Raw genomic sequence first — 17649 nt, 5'->3', positions numbered from 1 at the left:
GCAAAAATTCCGATCTTAAGGGGTTAAACCACAAACTGGAAATTCTTGTGGAATCCCAAGGGTGTTTTCCACGCAATTCCTGGATCCCAGGGATTTGTTTCATCTCGAAGTTCCCCAGCTGGGAATGTTGAGGGTGGGAATTTGGGGAATTCTGGGAAGTTTTCCATTCCCAGCTGTGCAGAGCTGGGAGTTGTTCCCAAGAAAAAGAAGGAATTCTTTGTGTGGGAAAACAAAGGGACGTTCAAGGGATGAACAAACAATTCCCAGGGATTTTCCATGGGAATCCACCCCAGGAATGTGGGGCAGGAATGGGAAGATTCCCATGGAATTTGGGAGGGAATTTTGGGAAAAGAAAGGGGAAAACTGCAATTTCCTGGGGGAAAAAAGAAGGGGAAAATCCCACAAATTCCATTTAAAATTCCTGCTAAAATCCAATCCCATCAATTCAAAATTCATGGGAAAATAAACAAGGAAAAATCCCAGAAATTCCTGGTAAAAATAAATCCCATCAATTGAAAATTCCTGTTAAAATGGCCAAGGAAAAAACCTCAAATCCCTGAAAAAAAAACCCAATCCCACAAATTCAAAATTCCCGTCAAAAATTAACAATGAAAAAATTCCATAAATTCAGAATTCCTGGTAAAAATGGACAGGACAAATCCCACTGAAAATTCCCCTTAAAACCGCATCCAAATAATTTCAAAATTCGTGGTAAAATAAACAAGGAAAAATCCCAGGAATTCCATTAAGAATTCCTGGTAGAAACAAATCCCACGGACTCAAAATTCCTCTTAAAAAATAAACAGGGAAAACCCCACAAATTCCATTACAAATTCCTGTTAAAAGCAAGGAAAAAAACCTCAAACTCCTGCTAAAAACCAATCCCACAAATTCCAAACGCCTGATAAAAACAAACAAGGAAAAAAAAAAAAAATCCCAAGAATTCCCATTAAAAACCAACCCCACAAATTCGAAATTCCTGCAAAATCAAAGCAGGGAAAAAACCTCCAGGAATGAAAAACCACAGAAGGAAAAGCTGCACCATGGGAAAACAACCCTTCAGATTTATTCCCAATATTACAATTCCCATTTTGTTTTTAATTCCCAAACTCTTGGAATACAAACAATGACGGGAGCAGCTTTAAACATGGATTTATGCCTTGGAACTGGGAATAAATTCCCTCAATAATGAAAGAAAAAGGAATTTTCTGCACCTTCAAACAACCAAAATCCGCATTTTTCTCTGGAAAAAACAAAGGAAAAAGCCGCTCTGGATTCCCAGAAATTCCTTTGAAATCCCAGCTTGTCCCAGAAATTTTTCTTTTCCAGGAGAAAAGTCCTTTTCCAGAGGTTTTCAACAGCACCGGGAGCAGAAATTCCATGAAAAGTTCCTGAAGATTCAGCCCAGGAGCCACCTCTGGACACACCTGGAAAGGAGAAGTTTAAAGAGAGCTCAAATCAGATTCTGCCTCATTCCCAAATCCCAAACACTTCAAAAAGTTTGGAATATTCATTCCAGTCAAGGATGTCTCAGCCAATCCCAAACTTCCACCCTGAACCCCTCAAACATCCCAAAAAAAGGAACACTTTGCACTTTTCTTTTCTGAAATCGGAATTTTTACCTGGAGTTGGATCCAGCTTCTCCCGTCCCATTCCCAATGCAATTCCTGCTGGTTTTATCCACATTCCTGGAATTTTTCCGTGCTCACAGCTCAGACTTTGTCTGCATCCTGTCCTGTAAAACACATGGATAAAATCAAGTTTCCCAAGGATTTTCAGCATTCCCTTGATGCTTTCCAACAGCTCTCTGGGATTTTCCAGCCCTGTGTTTTCCAGGGAAAGCAGGAAGGGATAAACAGGGATTTTAGAAGGAATCAAAGCACTTTTTACCTGAGTTCTGCTCCAGCTGAGGGGAACAGTCTGGAAATCCCAAACCCTTGGAAAAGAGCAGCTCTGGGCTTGGATCCTCATCCTGCAGCACCTGGAAAAGGATCCGGGAGCAGGGAATGGTTTGGGATGGGAAGGAGCTTCAAGCTCATCCCGTTCCTCGGGCTGGGATCATTCCCACCATCCCAGGCTGCTCCAAGCCCACCCTGGACATCCCAGGGATGGAGCTCTGGAAATTCCAGCCCAGCCAGGAATTCCTTCCCAATATCTCACCCCAATCTCCCCTTTCCCAGTGGGAAGCTGTGTCCCTTATCCCAGTCCCTCTCCAGCTCTCCTGGAGCTCCTTTAGGCCCTGGAAAAGGCTCTGAGGATTCCTGGATCATTCCTTTCTCCAGCATTCCCAGCCTAGCTCCATCCTCATTCTGCTATTCCTGGAGTATCCCATTTTCCTTCAAAATTCCTGGGACTTGGCTTGGAAAGGACCTCAAACCCATCCAGTTCCAACCCCAACACCTTCCCCTATCCCAGGCTGCTCCAGGCCGGCCTTGGGACACTCCAGGGATGGAGCAGCCACGGCTCCGCTGGGAATTCCATCCCAGCCAGGAATTCCTTCCCAATACCCCACCTCACTCTGCCCCCGTCTAGCCGGAATCCATCCCCCTTATCCTGGCACTCCAAGGAAAAGAAAAAAAAAAAATTCCTTCCCATCTTCCCTGGGAACTGAAGAATTCCCGTCCTTGGCCCTACTCCACCTCAGCACAGCCGGGCCCCGCTGCTCCTCAAGGACCTTCCCGGGGGGATCCTCCCGCCCTTCCCATCCCCGCAGTCCCAACCCTGCCGTTCCCCTCCGGAGCCGCTCCCGGCCCGCCACGGCAGCCCCGCCCGCGGGGACCCCTCCGAGGGCGGCTCGGCCGCTCCCCGTCCCTTCATCGCCGCCCCGCCCGGCCGGGGCCCTTCCGGGGGGGACCCTCCCGGTACTCCGGGCACGGGCAGCGCTTCCCGCTCCCCTCCGGGGCCGCTCCCAGCCCGCCGAGGCGGCCCCGGCCGCGGGGCGCCCTGTGAGGGCGGCCCGGCCGCTCCCCCTGCCCTCAGCGCCGCCGCCCCTCCCGCGCTCGCTCCGCCCGCCGCTCGCGCTCCGCCCGCCCCCCGCCGCCGGGGCCCGCGCCATTGCCCGCGCCATTCCCGTGCCTCGCTCCGCACCTTTCCCTCCCTCCTGGCTGCGCGCCCCTGGCCGGGCGGCTCCGGTTTGGCCGCCGCTCCCCGCCCCGGCGCCTCCCCCAGGCTCGGGTGGGCGCAGGGCGCAGCGCGCACCGTGCCCGGCGCGGCGGAGCCGCGGCCGCTCCGTCCCCATCAGGCGGCAGCGCGGAATGAGCCTGGGCTCGGCGCCGGGCTGTCCCCCTGCCCGGCACAGCCGCTCCCCCATTGGCTTCCGCCGCGCCTCGCGCTGCTGATTGGCTGGGACGCGGCAGCGGCGCGCTCCGAGTGGCCGGTCACGCCGTCAATCCCGGCGGAGCCCCCGGAGCGCCCGCCCCCGCGGTTATCAGGTTAGTGCGCGCCGCGGTGCTGCGCTCGGGCTTCCGAGCGGCGCTGGGCGAGCCCGAGTCCCTCCGCGCCCCGCGATCGGGGGGCTCTGCACGGGGTCACTGCGCCAGCCGAGCCGCGCACCCTCCGCGCCTCCCGCTAGCCACGGACATGGACATGAAGAGAAGGATCCACTTAGAGCTGCGGAACAGGACGCCCTCAGATGTAAGCAATGCAATGCCAAAAAAAAAAAAAAAAAATTAATGCTAATAACGCTAATGATGAGAATAATAAAAAAGGCATCCCACGGTTATTTTTTTTTTTTTTTTTTTTTTGGCGGGGTGGAGCGTGCCAGGTGTTGGTGGGGCCGCTGCTGCCCTTGAGGTGCCTACCTGTGTGTGCGGGGGGCTGTGCCCCCCGCTTTGGGGGGCGCGGGGCGCTCCGGGGACGTTCGGGGGCTCCCCGGGGCTGCTCCTGCCCGTGCCGGGCTGCGATGCCTCGGAGAGGGGCTGGCCGTGCATTAAATAAAAAATAAGTTGCTCGCTGCTCTCTCTCTCGGCGTGTTTAGTTGGCAAATATTTGTGCAGGGTGCTGGGCTAGGGAGAGGCAGGCAGGGACTGCGAGTGAGTTGCGAATGGTTTAGTTTAAAGTGCGTCTTCATTTCTTTGCAGTGATCAGGCAAGAGAGACTGGGGAGCCATATTTGTAACTTTGTAGTCCTCATGAACGCGCCCTTTCTCTCTCTCTCTCTCTCTCTCTCTCTCCCTCTCTCCAGATGCTGAGAAGATAAAAGGAAAGAATTTTGAAACCGACGCTTAGCGTTGGTTGGGTTTGGTTTGGGCTTTTTTTATTTTTTTTTCCCGTTGTTGTTTTTTTTTTTTTTATTTTGCGGGCGATGGGGCATCGCCGCCGGTAGCGCGAGCGTTGAATAATAATCCTAATAATCATAAGAATAATAAAAAATAATATTGGAAGAAATGAACGCACTCTCCACCCCCTCCATCCCCGCACACGCACAAAAAGGCTGGATGTGTGTGCGTGTTTTTCCTTCTTCCCCCTTTTCCCCCCCTTCCTTCCCCCGGGGCCGGACTTCAGGTTGTTGTTCCGCGTCTGGCGGAATAAACGGGGGACGGCGAAAAACTTTGGCAGGACAAAAAAAAAAAAAAAAAAAAACCAACCAAAAAATACAACCCCGACAAAACCCCAAAACAAGCAACAAAATAACGGGGGGAGGCGGGAGGAAAGAAGCGAAAAATAGGAAAACCACCCCAAAATTGTGGGCGGGAGGTGGCCGAGGGCAGGCGGGGCGCGAACCCGCGGCGGGGAAGCCCCTTCCCCTCATCCCCCCCCGCCCCGCCGGGCCCTCGGCGCTGCCCGGGGAGGCTTCACCGAGCCCCGGCCCCGCCGCGTCCCCCGAGCCGCCGGAGGCTGCGGGAAGGGGAGAGCGGGGGGCGAACGTACCTCAGCGGGCAGCGCCCGGGGCAGCGCGGCGGGACGCGGCGGCCGAACCGAGCGCGGTGTGCTCCGGGGAGGGGGGGGGGACAAAGGCGGGCGCGGGGCGGCGGAAGCTGCGCTTTAAAGTTTAAAAACTCCTGGGCGAGCAGGAGGAGGAAGAGGAGGAGGGGGGAGGGAGGGGGGGGCGACGACTCAACGGCAAACCCCGCGGTACAACCGCCATGGCCGGGGGGCTCCGTGAGGCGACCGCAGCGCAAGTAGGACGCGGCGCCATGTTCTGTGCTGCCCCCCCCGCCTTCCCCTCACGGCCGCCGCCTCCTCCTCCTCCTCCTCCTCCTCCTCCCGCCGCTGCCGCTGCCTCGGCCGCGGGCGGCCCCGCGGGGCCGTGAGGGAGCCCCGCTGGCGCCGGGGCTGAGGCGCTGCGGAGGCTGCGGCGGGGCCCTCCCGACATGACGGGCAGCGCTGCCATTTTGTCGCCGGCCGCGGGGCGGGAGGAGATTCGTGAGGGCCGCGTTGGGGGTAAAAATTAAAACACAAAAATTAAAAAAGCTGTTTAAAAATTGGGTTTTCTTGACTATTTGGGGCACCGGAAGGTCCGAACGGGGCCGGGGGAGCACCGGGAGGAGCCCCGCGGTTCCCCCGGGTGAGGAGCGCGGAGCGGGGAATCCGCCTCCTTCCTGGGCAGGGCCCTGTGGGGAGGCAGCATTGGGCTTGGGAAGTGTTTTGCTTTTTTTCATCCTGTTTTTTCTTATTTTTCTCTGCTTTTTTTCGTGAGTTTTTCCCTAATTTTTAGATAGTTTTCTATTTTTGCCCCCATTTCGCCTCATCGCTGGGGGTTCCTTCCCCATTTTTAACGCTGTTTAATACCAGCCTGCAAAGGGATAAACTCAATTTCCCCCTCTTTTCCACGCTTGCATTTTGTGCTGTTTCCGCTCACTTTTGTCTCACGCCAAAAAAAAAAGTTGGGAAAACTCGGAGCTGGAGGGAGTTCCCTGCTCCTCAGGGCTGGGAATGGGCAGCAGGGAGCTGGAAAACGGGATAATCTCACCTTTCACCGCTTGGTTTTCCTTGTAAATTTCAGGGAAGTTGGTGCCTCGATCCCCCCCCCAAAGTGTTCTAAATCCCAGTTTTCCACTTTTTTAGGCAGAGAGATGGAAATTCCAAATGGGAATGTTGTTGTGTTCTTAGCTGTGGGCACGTGTGTTTAAGGGAACGAAGTTTGTGGGATGGATTTTGTTCCTTTAAAATATTAAAGGAAAATCCTGCTAATTCCACCCTCTGGGATTGGGATTCGTCAGGAATATTGATGCCCAAGTAATTTATTCCTGGATTTTAGGAATTTTTGGGTGGGCAGGATGAGTTTGGGACTTGTTTACCTTAATTTTATGTGTTTGTCCTTATTATTTCCCAATTTCATGTGGAATAGCAAGAAATCCTGGGAAAATCTCCCTGAGTTTTGGGAATCTCCTTGAATTCTTGATTTAAATCCTGAAAATCAGAATTAAATCTTTGGATTTCCTCCCCAAGGAAGTTGCAGCAGAGCAGGAATTCCTGTGGGAATTTTGGGAAAGCCAGGATGAGTTTGGAGTCCAGTTGGAACTTCCTGGGATGGGAATTTGGTTGTTCCCAGGAAAGGTTTAATCCAGAAAGGTTGGATTGATGGCTGCATTCCATTGATTCTTCCAAGGATTCTCTTGATTCCAGGTTGGAATTCCAGCTGGATGAGCTGGTGTGAAAGAGGAGGGAATGGAGCGTGTTCCCAAGGATCCTGGCTTTCCTCAGGAATCCTGGATTCCTCGGATCCGCCTGGGAACTGCTGAGGGGAACAGGATTTCTTGGCTCGGGGGAATTCCCATAAACTGGAGCTTGGAGAAGTTCCAGAAAATTCCCAGGAACCCCTGGCAGCCACAGTGCTGCTTCCATCCATAGAGGTGCTGAGGGAGTTCTGCTCCCAATCCCAGTATCCATGTTAATCCCATCCCTGCCTCTGCTGTGGGATTCTCCAGGCTGGAGGATTCCTGGGATTTCCATGGAATTGGGTGGCTAGATTTCCCGGGAACTGGGTCGTGTTCCGTGGCTGTTTTCCAGCACCGTCTCTCCCTGCCCCAGGATTTTTGGGATTCTCTTCCTGGCACATTCCCAGCCAGGAGATGCTCATGGATAACTGGTTGGAAATTAATGTATCCCATTTCAGATATTCCCAATGGGAGTTTGGTATTCCCAGGAAGGGTTTAATCTGGAAGAGTGGTGGGGTTGGATTGGTGGCTGGATTCCATGGCTTAGTGGTGTTTTCCAAGGATTCTCTGATTCCGGGTTGGAATTCCTGTTGGGATGAGCTGGTGCGAAAGAGGCGGGAATGGAGCATTCCCAAGGATCCTGGCTTTCTGCAGGAATCAGCTGGGATATTCCCCAAAAAGCCCTGGAGGGGCTCTATCCATATCCCAAATCCCGTAGGGTTTGGGGAAGGAATTCCATCCACTGTTTATCCCGGGGCAGGAAGAGGGTGGAAAACCTTGGGAACTCTCCCTTCCCTGTGGAATGGGATCCTGCTCCAGGTCAGCTCCTCATTCCTGAGCAGCAGCAGCAGCTGAGGATCCCCCTGGGATAGGAATCCCATGGAATGGGAATCCCCAGTGGCCACGGGCCATGGCACCTGCTGCCCTCCCTGCCCTGGGCAAAATTCCAAAGGCTCTGGAAAACCTGGAAGAGCTCTGGAGCGGTGGCCAAGCGGACACAGAGCAGCTGCTGGGAGATATTCTATGGAATCCTCCCCTGTTTCCCACCGGGAATGGGGCTGCTCTGAGCTGCCTTGGGGTTGGATCATGGAGAGCTTGGAATTGCAGCTGGAATCTAATTAATTCGTTATTTTAATTGGGTTCTTGAGCTTGGGGATTTTGGGATGATCTTGGAGCAGGGATTGGCTCATTGGAGCGGCTCCGGTAATCCCGGGATTGAGTAGGAAGCTCATCCAAGCTTTTGTTGGTCTGGTCGCATTCCAGGTGGGATTGGAATGGGAAATCTAGAGAATTTCTCGCCTCTGGTTGGAATTTTGGGGGAGACAAATCCTTGGAAAAGTTCCCTGTTCCCTGTTAGAGATGTGGGAAGTGATGGCCTCTCCCAAGGCTGCTTCTCCTTGAAATTCCGAGATTTTGTGGAGAGGGAATGTGCCATGGAAGGCAGAGATGCCTGCGGGGTGTTGGGAAAAATCCCACAAATCCAGTCCCTCCTCCTTTCCCTGGGGGATTCTCCTGGATTTCCTTGGGGATTCTAAGGGCATGGAGCCATTCTGGAATTTTGTTTGGAATGCTGTTGTTTCCAGGGATTCAGGGAGTTAACACCGACACAATGTTGCTCTTGGGAAAGGCTGGGAATGTGCTCTGCTCTTCCCAAACTGTCTCTGAACTCGTCCAAGCTTTCCAAACGTGGCCTCTTGGATTCCAGGAGCTTCCTCCATGGATTTGTTGGATTTGTGCCTTTGCCCAGTGCTGGAAACAGGGAAGGAGGGAATGTGGTATTGGTGCACCAAACTTCCTGAAAAGCGGGGAGGAAACAACCTTCCATAAAAAACTCCATGGAGAGGTGGGAATGGGATGATCTTTAAAGTCCCTTCCAACCCAAGCCATTCCAAGATTCCAAAAAAATACAAATTAAAAGGGGAAAAAAAAATGCAGTCGGGTCATTTGCCTTGGTGCTGAGGGGTTTTCCTCTGTATCCAGGACTATTCCCAGCTCTTCCTTAAACCTCCGCTCCACACCTGAGGGAATTGTTGACTAATTCCCTGGTTTTCTGTGCAATTCCCTGGTTCCCATGCTGAGGGAGGAGGCAGGGATGGATATCCCAGTTCCTGGATCGGTGTGAGCTCTGGGCTCATTCCCTTCCCTCCATTCCCGCCCCACTCTGCTCCCGAAATTCCTGTGAGGAATTCCCAAATTCCTCTGAGGCAAAACCCATCTGGAGCTTCCCGGTGAGGATCCCAAGCCCTCCTGGCTCCATGTCTGGGGGTGCTGGGATGAGATAACGGAGCAGGGACACAGATCAGGAGGATTTGCTTCCATTGCACTTTTCCCGCTTTTTTTTTGGCGGGAACTTTGGATGTGTGTGGAGAACATGAGGGGGAAAAACTATTTATGCCAAATGGATCTTCTGGAGAATCCTGATAGTTAAACACCATTGAGGGAAAAGATCCATGAATGTTGCACCTAAATTTCAGCCCAATGAGTAATTTGGGAATTTATTTTGGAAATTTTGGGGGCCTCTTTATTTATCCCCAGATGGATCCTCTGGAGAATCGTGATAATTAAACACCATCGAGGGAAAAGATCCATGCATTTCCCACCTAAATTTCAACTCAATGAGTGAATTGGGAATTTATTTTTGGGGTTTTTTCCCCCTCAGTGTGTGGGATCAGGACCAATGCTGTTTGCCCCTCAGTGTGAGCTCTGGGCTCATTCCCTTCCCTCCATTCCCGCTCCCCTCAGCTCCCGAAATTCCTGTGAGGAATTCCCAAATTCCTCTGAGGCAAAACCCACCTGGGGCTTCCCGGTGAGGATCCCAAGCCCTCCTGGCTCCATGTCGGGGTGCTGGGATGGGATAACGGAGCAGGGACACAGATCAGGAGGATTTGCCTCCATTTCACTTTTCCCGCTTTTTTTTTTTGGCGGGAACTTTGGATGTGTGTGGAGAACGTGAGGGGGAAAAACTATTTATGCCAAATGGATCTTCTGGAGAATCCTGATAATTAAACACCATTGAGGGAAAAGATCCATGAATGTTGCACCTAAATTTCAGCCCAATGAGTAATTTGGGAATTTATTTTGGAAATTTTGGGGGCCTCTTTATTTGTCCCCAGATGGATCCTCTGGAGAATCGTGATAATTAAACACCATCGAGGGAAAAGATCCATGCATTTCCCACCTAAATTTCAACTCAATGAGTGAATTGGGAATTTATTTTTGGGGTTTTTTCCCCCTCAGTGTGTGGGATCAGGACCAATGCTGTTTGCCCCTCAGTGTGAGCTCTGGGCTCATTCCCTTCCCTCCATTCCCGCTCCCCTCAGCTCCCGAAATTCCTGTGAGGAATTCCCAAATTCCTCTGAGGCAAAACCCACCTGGGGCTTCCTGGTGAGGCTCCCAAGCTTTCCTGGCTCCATGTCTGGGTGTGCTGGGATGAGATAATGGAGCAGGGACACAGATAAGGAGGATTTGCCTCCATTGCACTTTTCCCGCTTTTTTTTTGGCGGGAACTTTGGATGTGTGTGGAGAACGTGAGGGGGAAAAACTATTTATGCCAAATGGATCTTCTGGAGAATCCTGATAGTTAAACACCATTGAGGGATGAGATCTGTGAATTTACCACCTAAATTTCAGCCCAATGAGTAATTTGGGCACTTATTTTGAGAATTTTGGGGGCTTTTCCCTCACATGAGGGGAAAAAAGGTCGTTATTATTTATCCCCAAATGGATCCTCTGGAGAATCCTGATAATTAAACACTGTTGAGGGAAAAAATCCACTTCCTTATTTTGGGGGGTCTTCTATCTAAATTTCACCCCAGTGAGTGGTTTGGGAGTTTATTTTGGGAATTTTGGGATTGTTTCTACCCTCAGTGTGTGAGTGCCAGCTGGATCTTGGCTTTCTTCTCAACACAACCCCAAACTCCTGCATTCTTCTGCTGGAAACCTCCTGATTCTTGCCAATTCCCTGGAATTCCTCCTGATTTTCCGTGATTTCTTCCCGTTGCAGGTGAAAGAGCTCGTTCTGGACAACTGCAGGTCGTACGAAGGGAAAATCGAGGGCCTCACGGATGAGTTTGAGGAGCTGGAATTCCTCAGCACAATCAACGTCGGCTTAACCTCAGTCGCAAACTTACCAAAGTTAAACAAACTTAAGAAGGTAAATCCCACCTCCCCGAGCCAAATCCCCCCCTTTCCCCTTCTCCGTGTTTGGAAAAGAGGCTGGAAATGGGATCAGATGGGATTTTTGAGGATGATTTTGGGCCTTTGCAGCTCGAGCTGAGCGACAACAGAATCTCAGGAGGCCTGGAAGTGTTGGCAGAGAAGTGTCCGAACCTCACGCACCTAAACCTAAGCGGCAACAAAATTAAAGATCTCGGGACAATAGAACCTCTGGTGAGTCGGGATCGCTCCTGGGAATGGGATTCGTGCTATTCCAAACCCTTGGAATTCCTTCCTCTATCCCAAGTTGCCCCAAGCCCGGCCTTGGGCGCTTCCAGGGAATGTCGCTCCTGGAAGCTGTGCCAGATCCTCCCTCCCCCCTCATTCCTTCCCAAAATCCCTGTTATTCCTACCCCCCTGCATCCCAGATCCTGGGGAGTTGGTTTTGCTCCAAGGAGTGGGACTCATCCCGTTCCAAACCCTTGGAATTCCTTCCTGTATCCCAGGTTGCCCCAAGCCCGGCCTTGGGCGCTTCCAGGGAATGTCGCTCCTGGAATCTGTGCCAGATCCTCCCTCCCCCCTCATTCCTTCCCAAAATCCCTGTTATTCCTACCCCCCTGCATCCCAGATCCTGGGGAGTTGGTTTTGCTCCAAGGAGTGGGACTCATCCCGTTCCAAACCCTTGGAATTCCTTCCTGTATCCCAGGTTGCCCCAAGCCCGGCCTTGGGCGCTTCCAGGGAATGTCGCTCCTGGAAGCTGTGCCAGATCCTCCCTCCCCCCTCATTCCTTCCCAAAACCCCAGCGAATCCCGGGATCCGGGCCGCATCCCAAGTCCCTGTCCCTGTTCCCGGTGAGTCGCTGCTTCCCTCTAGTGGCTGCCGGCCGGGCTCCCCCGTTCCCGGCGGGAATCGCCGCAGCTTCCCAGGATTCCGCAGGCTCTGGATCCATCTCCAGGCACTACAGTTCCCATGAAAATCCTTCCAGGAGCAGCTCCTTCCTGCATCTCCTTTCCTGCAGCACAGGGAAAAGGCAGAGCTGCCAAACTCATGGAGAAGCCTGGAAGTGCTCCCGGCTCTCCCAGTTTTGCCATTCCCAGGCCTTTTTCCCAAGTGCTTTCTACATAAAGGGAAAGGAGATATTCCCTTAGAGTTGATATTTCTTATCTATGGATAAGCCTTGGTGCAAATACTCAATTCCTTTGGATTTTATTTTTAGGGTTTCCAAGTTCTGTGAGCAGTGCAGACTTCTTCCCAAAAAGAAAAAAAAATTCCACAAAACCCTCAGGAATCAAATTCCTATTCAGTTTCTATGTGTTTTTTTCATTTTCCATAGTCTAAGGAAAAATAATTGCATTTTTTAAACCTCTCTTATCAAAGTTCTGGTGCTCCATTCTTGCTTCCATCAGCAAGAATTCATTTGGGATAATTCCCTGGACATCAGCTATTCCTGGATCTGGCTCCTTTGGGATAATTCCCTGCATTCAGCTATTCCTTTGGATTTGGGAGCTGCAGGACTTCAGGGAGAGCCTTTCCCATCCCAAATCCCAAATGAAATTGGGATTTTCCAAGTGGTTTTTCCTGAATTAGGGGCGGAAATTCCAGAGGGAGCTGGTTGGGAAAGCGGGGAGGAATTGGTTTATTCCAAGGTCGGGCAGTTTGGGAATCTGGGGTATTTTTTTATAAAGATTCCCATTTTTTTTTTCCCCATGCCTGCCATCTCCAGGGGGCCCAAAACACCCCCGGGAATCCCTTGAGCACATTCCCCGTGGGATCCTTGCCTTCGGAGGGAACTCCCGCGCCAGCAAACCTTCCAAACCGCTTTGTTTTCCCAGAAAAAGTTGGAAAACCTGAAGAGCTTAGACCTGTTCAACTGCGAGGTGACCAACTTGAACGACTACAGAGAAAACGTGTTCAAGCTGCTGCCGCAGCTGACGTACCTGGACGGCTACGACCGGGACGACAAGGAGGCGCCCGACTCCGACGCCGAGGGATACGTGGAGGGGCTGGATGACGAGGAGGAGGATGAGGATGGTACGGGAACGGGAACCGGCACCGGGACGGATGAGGGAAGAAATGAGGGGAAGGAGTGAGGGAATGAGGGGGAGGGATAGGGAATGAGGAGAGGAGTGAGGGGAAGGAGTGAGGGAATGAGGAGAGGAATGAGGGGAAGGAGTGAGGGAATGAGGAGGGGAATGAGGGGAAGGAGTGAGGAAATTAGGGGAAGGGATAGGGAATGAGGAGAGGAATGAGGGGAAGGAGTGAGGGAATGAGGGGAAGGAGTGAGGGAATGAGGAGAGGAATGAGGGGAAGGAGTGAGGGAATGAGGGGAAGGAGTGAGGGAATGAGGAGAGGAATGAGGGGAAGGGATAGGGAATGAGGAGAGGAATGAGGTGAAGGGATAGGGAATGAGGAGAGGAATGAGGGGAAGGGATAGGGAATGAGGAGAGGAATGAGGGGAAGGGATAGGGAATGAGGGGAAGGGATAGGGAATGAGGAGAGGAATGAGGGGAAGGGATAGGGAATGAGGAGAGGAATGAGAGGAAAGAGTTGAGGGAATTGAGGGGAAGGAGTTGAGGGAATTGAGGGGAAGGAGTGAGGGAATGAGGGGAAGGGATGAGGGAATGAGGGAAAGAACCTCTGTGTCCTGAGAGAATCAGGGAAGGGACCTGAGGGAATGAGGGAATTGAGGGGGAGAAGTGAGGGAATGAGGGAAGAAATGGGGGGAAGGGATGAGGGAATTGAGGGGAGGAATGAGGGAAAGGACCTCGGTGTCCTGAGGGAACGAGGGGAAGGAGTTGAGGGAATTGAGGGGAAGGAGTGAGGGAATGAGGGAAGGAATGAGGGGAAGGGATGAGGGAATGAGGGAAAGAACCTCTGTGTCCTGAGGGGATCAGGGAAGGGACCTGAGGGAATGAGGGGAAGGATTTTGGTGTCCCAAAGGAATGAGGGAAAGGACCTCAGTGTCCTGAGGGAATGAGGAGAAGGAGTGAGGGAAATGAAATTGAGGGAATGAGGGAAAGGACGTTATTGTCCTGAAGGAATGGTGGGAGAAGGATCTCTGTGTCCTGGGGGAATGAGGGAGGCACCTGAAGCAATGAGGGAATGAGAGGAAGGACCTTGGTGTCCCAAAAAAATGGTGGGAGAAGGAGCTGGATGTCCTGAGGGAATGAGGGGAAGGAATCAGGGAAAGGACCTGCATGTTCCAAGGGAATGAAGGGACGGAATGAGGGAATTGAGGGAAGGAGTGAGGGACTGAGGGGAAGGACCTGAGGCAATGAGGGAAAGGACCTCAGTGTCCCAAAGGAATGAGGAAATGAGGGAAAGGACCTGGAGGAATGAGGGGAAGGAGCTGGGTGTCCTGAGGGAATGGCAGGAAGGAGCTGGGCGGGGCCTGAAGGAGCAACTTCCTCAGTTTTATCCCTAGTGAAAGACCGGGACGACAAGGAAGCGCCGGATTCCGACGCCGAGGGATACGTGGAGGGGCTGGATGACGAGGAGGAGGATGAGGACGGTACGTGGGATGTGCTCCATGGGATTCCCGCATCCCAAAGGAACGAGGGGAGGAGGTGGCAGGGCCTGGAAGACCCCATTCCTCCATCTGGGAATGGAGGGGTGGGATCGGGAAGGGACTGAAGGAATTACGGGAACAGGGATGGGCATGGATAAGAAGGAATGTCCTGGAACTGTGGAAATCCTCATGGCAGAAGGTTTCCATGGAGAAAAGCAGGAATTAGGGAGCTGCTCCATGAGGGAAGTGCATGGAAAACACTGGGGAGCTCTGGTGAATCTGTGCCAGGAACTGAGGAGGGAACAGCCTGGAATTCCAGGGAGTCCGGGTGCTGTAGGCACCACCTTTCCATGGCTGCCCCTGGAGCCATCCCAGGGAATTTGCTGGATTCTCCCATCCCAGCAGCACAGCAGAAAAGCTGGATGTGCACTTTTCCCGGGAATGCTGAGTGGGAACTCTGGGAAGGTTCCCAAAAGCTCCCAAACACATGGAAAACACTCCAGGGGCTCTGCACTTCCTGGTTTTCTGCTGGGAATTCTGGGAATCGCCTAAAAGGCTGGAATTTTGTGTCCATGGGAAGGCTCCTCATGGATGATGGGAAAGTTCTGCTCCATCCATTCCCGGAAAAGCTGGGATTCCCAGCTCCCAAATCCTTGGGAATAGTGGGAAGTGGAGCAGCTGGAGTGACTCCGACCCTGCATTCCCCGACAATCCTGTGCTGCCCTCAAGGAATTCTTTGCTCAGATTCCCAGATTTTGGGTGGAATTATTCCAAAAACCTCAACTTTTTCCATGGATTTTGTTTTTCCAGAGGAGGAATACGACGACGACGCTCAGGTAGTGGAGGATGAAGAGGATGAGGAGGAGGAGGAGGAAGGGGAGGAGGAGGATGTGAGCGGAGAGGAGGAGGTGAGCCTTGGAATTCCACCTCGGGAATCTGCGGGATCCGGCTGGGAAGGGCTGGGCAGGAAATCTGGGATTTGAGGAATTTTAGGATGCACTTTGGCCTGGGGCAGATGAAGGATGGGATTGAGGGGGGAAAAGTGGGATTGAGGGGGGAAAAATGGGATTATAGGGGAGGAAATGGGGTTGGAGGAAGGAAAATGGGATTTTGGGAGGGAAAATGGAATTGAGGGAGGAAAAAAAGGGCAAGGGGAAAGTGGGATGGGAGGAAGGAAAATGGGATGGGAGGAGAGAAAGTGGGATAGGAAAGGGGGAAACAGAATTCCAGGAATTTGTTTTCCTTCTCCTCCAGCCCTGAATCCTCTCCTGCCCCTCTGGAATGTTCCTGAGCCTCCTCAGTTCTGCTCGGAGGCTCTGGATCAATCCAGCTTTTCCCATTCCCATAAATCCCAATGCAGTTTCCCTAAACTTGGGAATGGCACATTCCCACATTCCCGGCTCCAGCTCAGGGATTGGTTCCCTGGGATTTCAGTGCCAGCTCCTGCTATTCCATAAAAAAAGGGCATACTGGGAAGTGGCTCCTTGCTGAGGACATTCCAAGGACTTTGCCTCCTTGGAAGATGGGATATTGGGAAAGCTCCTGGGCTGATCCCAAGCTTTACATCCCGGTTTTTCCCGGAATTCCAGGAGGACGAGGAAGGCTACAACGACGGCGAGGTGGACGATGAGGAGGACGAGGAGGAGCCTGGTACGGAACCAATCCCACTTTTCCTAAGGAAAAGCCACCTCAATTCCATGGAAAATGGAATTCCCAGAAAAGCAGGAATGTGGATCCTGGAATAATGGGAATTCTTTCTTTTTTCCAGAGGAAGAGCGGGGCCAGAAGAGGAAACGAGAGCCTGAGGATGAGGGGGATGAGGACGACTGAGCAGCTTTTCCCTGGAAAAAATTCCCTCTTGTGATTTGACTGTTTTTATCCCGGAATTCCCCCTTTTCCCACTCCCGACCCTTTGGATTTCCTTTTCTTTTCCTGTTTTTTTTTCTTTTTTTTTTTTTTTTTTTTTTTTTGGTTTTTTTTTTCCGGATTGTAACGTTGCTGTGGGAACCGAGCGGGAGCAGCGAGGGTGGGAAGGGAATAAAATCCTATTTTTACTGCCGCTCCTCCTCCGATTCTTTGGGAATTTTTTCCTTGGATCCTTTTCCTTGAATCCCTGGAACTGCGAGAGTTGAGTAGGAGCCGAGCTGGGAATTCTCGGAGCGGAGCTTGGACATCTCGGAAGCAAAACAAGGAGAGAGCCGACTTGAAATCCATGGATGAGCCGGGATTTTCCCACCTCTGCCATTCCCAAATCCACATTTTTTTGGGAATGGCAGCCAGGCCTCCTCCCTGGGGTGGCGATGGTGCCTTGCTCCATGGGGGTTTTTTTGGGAATGCTGCCATTTCTGGCCCCTTTTCCCAACTTTGGGAATTCCCTCTTTGTAAATAGTGACCAAACATTGGGTTTTTTTGGGAATGTTGGGTTTTTTGGGATGGGTTCGGAGCTGGTGACTTTGCGGTCCCTGTGTGTTGTGTGTTCCCAGTTTTCCTTTAATCTGGGAGGGAATTTTAGGTTTTTGAGGAAGTTTTTTTATTTTGGGGGGTTTTAGGGGAATTTTTTGGGGATTTTCATGGCTCCAGTGCAGCCAAATCCCTGGAAATGGCAGGCATGGAAAAAAAACCGGGGATCTCTGCAGAAAATATCCCAAATTCCCAAATTTCCCCACCTTGGAATAAACCAACTCCTCCCCAGTTTCCCAGTCAGCTCCCTCTGGAATTTCCAGCCCCAATCCAGGAAAAAACACTTGGAAAATCCCAATTTTTTTCACCCAGAAAGCCAGGAATTCCAGAGAAATGCCTGAAATTTCATGGAAATTCCTGAAAATTGTATTTTCTTACCTTGTGGGAGGCAAAAATCAAGGAAAATCCTTGGGGAATGTACAGATCCTGCAGGAAAAATCCCTTTGGAAGTGACTTGGATTTCCTAGGAAAGCTTCCGTGTGTAGAAATCCAGCGGCTCCAGGTTTTTTTGGGAATTTGGGGGCCCGGCAGAGCCACCTTTGGAGTTTTTATCTATTTGGCTTTGAGGAATTTCAATAAAGCTTTTGATACAAATCCCGCCTCTGGAATTCTTTCTGGGAAAACAAGGAATGGCAGCCCTGGAAAAGTGGGGGTTCCCAGATCTTTTTTAGCGCCCTAAAAAGAAGGAATTGCAGCTCTGGAAAAGTGGGAATTCCCGGTGTTTTTAGGACCTTTGGCTCCCTAAAATCCTTTGCGTGAAGCCCAGGGAGAGGCTGGGGTGGAGTGAAGCTCCTGGAATGTTTTCCCTCAGGAGCTGGGCGTTCTGGGGAGTTATCCCAGGAAAACTGGAGCCTTTCTCCTGGACAATCCTCTCCCGGCTTTGCCAGGCTGGGAACAAGGAGCTCCTGGATCCCAGGTAAGAGCCAGC

General features: G+C 51.9%; 1 protein-coding gene and 1 long non-coding RNA gene across 7 annotated transcripts; one reads left to right on the top strand and one right to left on the bottom strand.

The window, feature by feature from the left end:
• Nucleotides 1-1037: 1037 nt before the first annotated feature.
• On the bottom strand, nt 1038-5157 carry LOC132333542 (uncharacterized). 4 transcript variants are annotated; one of them, XR_009488192.1, is made up of 5 exons: nt 4869-5157; nt 3801-4185; nt 1891-1981; nt 1623-1735; nt 1038-1427 (listed from the first exon to the last, which is right to left on the bottom strand). It is a non-coding gene; the product is annotated as an uncharacterized LOC132333542 (long non-coding RNA). The 4 variants fall into 4 exon arrangements; XR_009488194.1 differs by lacking the exon at nt 3801-4185 and having other exon boundaries at nt 4869-5010; XR_009488193.1 differs by lacking the exons at nt 3801-4185; nt 4869-5157 and adding an exon at nt 3088-3240.
• On the top strand, nt 3439-17315 carry ANP32A (acidic nuclear phosphoprotein 32 family member A). 3 transcript variants are annotated; one of them, XM_059858761.1, is made up of 8 exons: nt 3439-3633; nt 10602-10751; nt 10865-10987; nt 12586-12784; nt 14166-14264; nt 15072-15169; nt 15851-15911; nt 16030-17315. In XM_059858761.1, the coding sequence occupies exons 1-8, from the start codon at nt 3580-3582 to the stop codon at nt 16089-16091; spliced, it is 846 nt and encodes a 281-aa protein (XP_059714744.1). In that variant the 5' UTR covers nt 3439-3579; the 3' UTR covers nt 16092-17315. The 3 variants fall into 3 exon arrangements, with proteins under 3 accessions (XP_059714744.1, XP_059714747.1, XP_059714745.1); XM_059858762.1 differs by having other exon boundaries at nt 3440-3633; nt 14178-14264; XM_059858764.1 differs by lacking the exon at nt 14166-14264.
• The last annotated feature ends 334 nt before the right edge of the window (nt 17316-17649 follow it).

This window comes from Haemorhous mexicanus, chromosome 13, assembly GCF_027477595.1.
Source record: "Haemorhous mexicanus isolate bHaeMex1 chromosome 13, bHaeMex1.pri, whole genome shotgun sequence".
Lineage (NCBI taxonomy): Eukaryota > Metazoa > Chordata > Aves > Passeriformes > Fringillidae > Haemorhous > Haemorhous mexicanus.
Note: the sequence above shows the minus strand (reverse complement) of the source record. Positions and strands in the feature narration are given on the sequence as shown.

Excerpts from the sequence above, each read along its gene's own strand:
- ANP32A (XM_059858761.1), top strand. The coding sequence starts at position 3,580 with ATGGACATGAAGAGAAGGATCCACTTAGAGCTGCGGAACAGGACGCCC. Across the intron at positions 12,785-14,165 it reads CGAGGAGGAGGATGAGGATG|TTTTATCCCTAGTGAAAGAC; the intron begins GTACGGGAACGG and ends CAACTTCCTCAG. Across the intron at positions 14,265-15,071 it reads CGAGGAGGAGGATGAGGACG|AGGAGGAATACGACGACGAC; the intron begins GTACGTGGGATG and ends TTGTTTTTCCAG.